The sequence below is a fragment of the Sesamum indicum genome, linkage group LG12 (assembly GCF_000512975.1).
Source record: "Sesamum indicum cultivar Zhongzhi No. 13 linkage group LG12, S_indicum_v1.0, whole genome shotgun sequence".
Classification (NCBI taxonomy): Eukaryota; Viridiplantae; Streptophyta; class Magnoliopsida; order Lamiales; family Pedaliaceae; genus Sesamum; species Sesamum indicum.
This window is the reverse complement of record NC_026156.1, coordinates 4,281,841-4,288,396: the sequence shown is the minus strand read 5'-3', so window position 1 is coordinate 4,288,396 and position 6,556 is coordinate 4,281,841. Positions and strand designations below refer to the sequence as shown.

At 37.4% G+C, this 6,556-nt stretch overlaps 1 protein-coding gene across 1 annotated transcript; it reads left to right on the top strand.

Moving 5' to 3' along the window:
* LOC105175543 lies at positions 2,740–4,938 on the top strand. Its single transcript, XM_011098008.2, has 3 exons — positions 2,740–3,055; positions 3,508–3,739; positions 4,323–4,938. The coding sequence occupies exons 1-3, from the start codon at positions 2,804–2,806 to the stop codon at positions 4,751–4,753; spliced, it is 915 nt and encodes a 304-aa protein (XP_011096310.1). The 5' UTR covers positions 2,740–2,803; the 3' UTR covers positions 4,754–4,938.

The window sequence follows — 6,556 nt, the reverse complement described above, 5'->3', positions numbered from 1 at the left end:
AACTAGTAAGAATCCGATAAAGTAATTGAGACCATTTAAGTGCGTAGATTTTTTATTATTAAAAGTCAACTTTGATCCCAATTGCTCAATTTGGACCGAACAGTGAAAACTAACAATCATCGTTGTTATCTATGATGTATTCGTGGCTAGACTCGTCTTGCGCACATATGTATAACAAATTGTCGTATATGATATTGCGCTCGTATATATCACTACATTCTATATATGAATGCGTCATAGGTCATTATCGACGAACATAATTCGATATTTGAATAAATAGATCTCACAATCCTAGTAATAATTCTTAAAGTTTTGAACTATGATATTATATTCCAAGGTAATAGACTAAGAGCAGTGGTAGTGAAAGTGTAAATTGCTTTAAATTTTAATGAGTAGTGTACCAATAAAGGTAGCAGTAAAAGAAGAATACTTTTTCATTTTTTTAAGGAAAAGAGATGAAAAAAATAGGACCTTTCTGGTAGGTCCAAGTGCTGGGGATAAGGACTTCATGCTACCTCACCTCACTTACTAAGTGTTTTTTTTATCTACTCTAAAATAATATAGAATTGGACCTACGTTTCTCAAACTTATCTCTTTACTATGTTCATAATAATAATAATGTAAAGGGAAAAGTATTATTTTAACCCGCTGAGTATGCCCAATTTTAATTTTAGTCTGATAACTATGTCCATTTGTGTTTAGGTCCAGTAACTTACGAATTGATTACTTTTAGTCCTCTGGCAGATTTTCGGACAATTTTATCCCTATGGGCAGTTTTAGTTCATATGCACTCATAGGGGTAAAATTGTCCGAAAATCTGCCAGAGGACTAAAAGTAAGCAATTTCGTAAGTTACTGGACCTAAACAAAAATGAACATAGTTATCGGACTAAAATTAAAATTAGACATATTCAACGGATTAAAATAATACTTTTCCCTAATGTAAAAAGTAACATTTGCAGTGGAAATGCAGAGTTGATTTGGTCAATCACAAAATGAAGCAGGCACTATATGTATATTTGATTTGGTGCAATTGGTTTGTGTGTCCAATCAGTGCCGATATGTTAATGTATTGGATAATATAAGTGGGCGTCTTTATAAAATTAAAAGAATGAGCGGTCCTTTTTGGAACAAGTTAAAAGTTTGGGTGTTGCATGTCAGGCTCATCTATGAGGACTTGATGTTGGTGGTAATTATTAAAGCAAAAATAGTAGAAAGTTTGTAGTGTATGCACATCTAAGGAAACTTGTGAAAATAACGGATATCTTATTTCATGATCTATGATGTAAGATAACCAACTTAGCCCAATTTCCAACAATTAATTAAATATGGCTATATATTTTAAATACATAATATTGTACTCAACGTTTCTTAGCATCTAAACTTTGGGGAACACTTATGTTTATTTTTAATTTTTATTGATGAAATATTATGTTTTTTTACTTTTTTTTTTTTGAATTATTTGACCCGAAATTGAAACTATAGTATTAGTAACCAGACAAGTAAGCTCCAATTAAAATTTTGATTTTCTTTTTAAAAAAGGAATAGTTACACTTTTCTCCTATTAGGTGTAGTTTAATTATACGTAAACCTCATTTAGTTTCAAAAATATCATCTAGCACCCATTAGATTTGTTTTCATCTAACAAATAAGTCTTTTCGATAGTACAAATTCACCAAATTTGATGATATTAACAAAAAAATTAAATAAAAATTAATATTTATCTCCAATTGACCTATTACTAACTTATTATAAGTCAAATAATTTTTTTTCTGACTGAACTACTCTTATATGATATACCTACTCTCATGTATTAATACGTGAAAATATATGAGAGTAATTTGATAATAAAAATACTTATTTGACCTGCATTAAATCAGTAATAAGTCCATAAGAGGTAGACATATTTTTATTTATTTTTTATTAATATCAACAAATTTGATAAATTTTAACTAATGAAAAAATTTATTTATTAAATAAAAATAAATTTTAAAAGTGGTAAATATAAATTTCAAATCACATAGGTCTACATTTAATTATATAAAAGGAGACTTTAATTATCCAAAAAAAGAAAAAAAAGGGGGGGGGTGTTGGGACAGTGAGAGAAATAATTGCGAACTCCACGCAATATTTGTCTGTTCGCCACATTCTTTGCTCCTACCTTGATTGACTCAATCCTGAAATGATTGAGCAGCAGAAAAACAAAAATACCCTCGTGTTTTTGTTCACAAGTTGAGGGGTATATTCCGGAACTCACCACCGGAAAGCAAAAAACCATGAGCCTGGCGCCGCGTAAGTATCGACAATGATTTTAGGTAGGAGAACAAGTTGGGCCCACCTCATCGGATAAACCCAAGCGGTTAGACGTCTCCGATGGCGCCACGTCCCCCTCCGTGGCTTTCCAATCCAAATTGAGGTGCCCCACAGACCACGAGATTAGGATAGGGTAGCAAACACATAATTACATTAAAATATTAATTTAAGAATATTCGAGTATATCCAAATGAACTGAGCAGATGAAATTATTGACCCTGACTGACGTGGATCCTGGTTGTCTGGTCCACCATATTGGACCACTAGATGCACTTTCACTAATCACAACTGAACATGTGGATCTATGTGGGGCCAGAGATGACCATGTGCGCCTCCTCTTGTTTTGTCCACGTAGGACAAATGGGTCCCACGCTTGCTTTTCCCCTGGTATATAAACCCATTTCCATGGATCGTTGAAAATGCAAGTCCTCTGATCACCAACAAATAAAGAAAGTAAAATTAAAAAAACAAGTACAGGCGTCGGCGGAAAAATGGGTAGAGTTCCCATAAACCACCGGATTCTGACTTGCAACGGCCGGGAGACGGAGTTCTCCGGCGAACCGGCGATAAACTTATCCGACGACACCGTTTTCCAGTTCCTCAGTGAAGAATGTGAGGGGTTGTCGCCGGCGAGTAGCATCGATGATAACGAAGATGATGAAGAGAAGGAAAACCAGAATGAAAACGAAAACGGAGGCTCTGAAGACGGCAAATTCTGGGAAACTCAACATCAGTTGTTGCAAGTAAGTTTTTTATGTATAATCATCCTTTGTTTTTCTCAATTATTATGCACGCAAAACAAAAACATCAAAATTCCACTAAACTAATTACCATTTTTTCAAAAGGAATCCAAATTGGTTTCGTTGATGATACATTCCTTTTCTGGATATAAATTTTTGTTCGACTAATTATACTTGCTCGTTCAACAAAATTGCTTATTGGACAATAGTTATGACTCAAACCAGAGATTTCGGAATTTAGCGTTCCTTTCTCTACACCCTTCAAAAATGTACAATGAACGATGAATCAAGCAATAATTGTTGCCTAATGATCAAATCAGGCAGCCTAATCAGTTCATTTCAGTTTTGTTAACGTAAAGACTAATCATTCCTAGCTACCTACCTAACTAACTAATCATTGGCCATTCGTATTCTCATGATCATCTACCTAATTATTGTTTGTCAATCTTTTGCAGTCGATAATATGCAGAACAACCTCTCTAGAGTCAAGAATCAGAAGTATCACTAAGGAAGCAGTGAACGAAGCACAAGAATCCGGCAACGTGTGCGCCTGCGGTAGACCATTTGACGACGACAATGGTTGCCGGAAATGTCTAATGCAGGTGGTTTGCCGACGTCTCCAGAATTCAGGCTTTAATACTGCAATTTGCAAGTCCAAGTGGAGGAGTTCACCCGATATTCCCTCAGGTACTTCAATTTTTCTCTTAATTCTAATAGCAGTACGTAATTGGAAATGTTAATGTGTTTATGCTGTATTGTACTCTGACAGTTCTCTTCTCTGATTTGTGACGGCAACATATACCATTTTAAATGATCAACTTGATTAATTATAATATATCATAAGATTTTTTATAAGATACATGCCTGAAACAGTCTGGAAATTGCTTGTTGATGTGAAGGAAGTTTCTTGTTTCCGGGGCCCGGAATTCTCGGTGGTTCTTGATGTATGATATTTTTGTGAGCCCAAACTGTAGAGAACCGCAGAATAGTTCTTGTTTTTATTCAATATTGAAATTGACATGAATACAAGAGACATCTGGAGAATTCGTCCACTACCACATAAATTTAACAAAATAATCACGTGCAGCATGGATATTGGATATTATTTGTGGAAACATCTAAAAATCGCATTCAGGGCACATCTTGAAAAAAGACATGATTTTTTCGTTTATTTTCTTGGTATTTGTATGTAATAATTTTGTCCATTTTTTCAATTGACTATAGAGATATTGATTCACATCAATAACCTTTTGGCCTGTAATCGTTGCAGGGGAACACACGTTTTTGGATGTAGTGGACAACTCAAATCCCAAGAAAGGAGAAGTGCGAGTAATAATTGAGTTGAATTTTCGGGCCGAATTCGAGATGGCCCGAGCCAACGAAGAGTACAACAAGCTGGTCAAGAGGCTGCCAGAAATATTCGTGGGGAAAATCGAAAGACTGTTGAGCTTATTAAAGATTGTGTGCGCAGCCGCGAAGAAGTGCATGAAGGAGAAAAAAATGCACATGGGCCCGTGGAGAAAGCACCGGTACATGCAAGCTAAGTGGCTTAGGACTTGTGAGCGGTCGGCTGCCGCTCCGCCGTTGTCGTCAGAGCACTCGGGCCCCCCAGCTCGGCCAAGAAGATCCATGCTCACCCTTGACATGATGGAAAAGGAAAACTTCTCCAGTTTGCATAGACCTGCGGTTGAAGTGGTGTAAATTTGGAGATTTTTGAGTTTTCCTTTATTATTATTTTCTTTTTCGTTTTCCTGTGTTGGCCTTTGATAAGGTTGTAGTTGAAGAGAAAGTGAGAGATCCATGTTTTTGGCAAGAAAATATGCGAGCTTCAAGTTTTGCGATACCATTACATCAAGAATGGAAGAAAAATATAAATTGGTTGAGAATGAAACTGCTGATTTACTACAAGATAGTTTAGCGTACCCACATATATTGGTCTAACTACCAGATGAAATTTAACATAGATTATTGCATAAATGTAGCAATGCAGAATTTACAGGAAGAACTCAATTTTTTGCATTAATGACTAAGCACAACTACAAGAAAAACTTATCCAAGGTTTGCACACAACACTCACTTCCAACTCAGACGCTAATGAATGTTTTTAAGTCGCACAAAACTGTAGTGCACATCCTCCAACTGATAGGAAAGACACTATCAATCATAATCAAACATTTCTCGAGCAAAGCATGCAGTTATCCACCATGTGTCAGCAGTTGTCATCAACGAGACAAGCACAACTGCCTCCACACGCACCGCAGGATTCACAACTGCAACACAACTGTTGTACTTGTACATCAATGAGCCTGAGGTACGGTGTTGCATCTGCTGGTTCACCAGTGTGCACACCTTCTGCCAATATGTCGCACTCAGAGTGCTGTTTGCGCGCACAACATCCTGTCATCTAAGTGTTGCCTATTGTGCGGTATATCCTGCTGATATAGGTCGCACAAAATCCGGATCGGGTCGCTAGATTCTTCTTTCGAGCTACCTGTTAGTGGATCCTGAAAATAAAGTAAATGTAAGACTAGTCGAGTAGCCCTCGGCGATGGCCCTCCGATGCCTAAGTTAGAAATGTGGGGTCGAAAAGGTGAGATCGAAAATAAATCGAGGTCGAATGAGATCAGAAAATGGTGATAAACAATAATAAATGTGTGTCTTTAAATAATCATAAATGAGATTATTTATAGCTATACAATACTGTCTGGGAGGGTGACACGTGGCTCTATTGAGATGTTGCTACCTCATCCAATCCAAGGGCAGCCACTGGAATTGACTTTCAACTTACTCAAAATTGGTCAAACTTGGTCAAAAATGATCAACTACAGATATATAAATGCCTTAAAAGGCAGGAGTATTTAGGTAATTAAATAATTTTCCTCATCACCTGCCTTCCGCATGTTGGATGCTATCTGGTCACAAAGCATCCAGCTTTGTTGTGCATGCCTGCTAGTTGTGCGCGCGGCACCCCGTACAACACATCCTCAACTTGGCCACCATCTAGCCGATGCCCGCAACCTTCCACACAGCCCACATTACATGCACGGCAAGCCTGTTTTCAAACAACCACAATCATGTACCACAACGAAATGAGACCACGATACCAGCACATTGCCGTCGAGGCCCTGCATAACTATTACTCTAACCGATGAACTATCTGCCTTAAACTTGTCCAACACAGCTAACTCGGGTGTCGGCACCCCATGCGACACTACCATGCAAGCTGCTTGTGTCAGCATAACTGGTTAATTGTGGATAAAAGCTAAAAGGAATGGCCGGTAAAATGGCCCATTGGGCTTTAGGGAAGAAGGACGCCAATCAGGATATACAAGGACTTTCTAGAGTAACGGGCTTGACGGTGTAAAGTCCATATACTTAGGTCCCGAATATTTCGTCTACTGTGGAAGCGAGCCCAACAGTTCTGCTACGCCACTGCTGCTGCTTTTCTAATATTTATTCATTACCAATCTGTGATGTGAAAAATTACAAAGAGCATGGAACTCA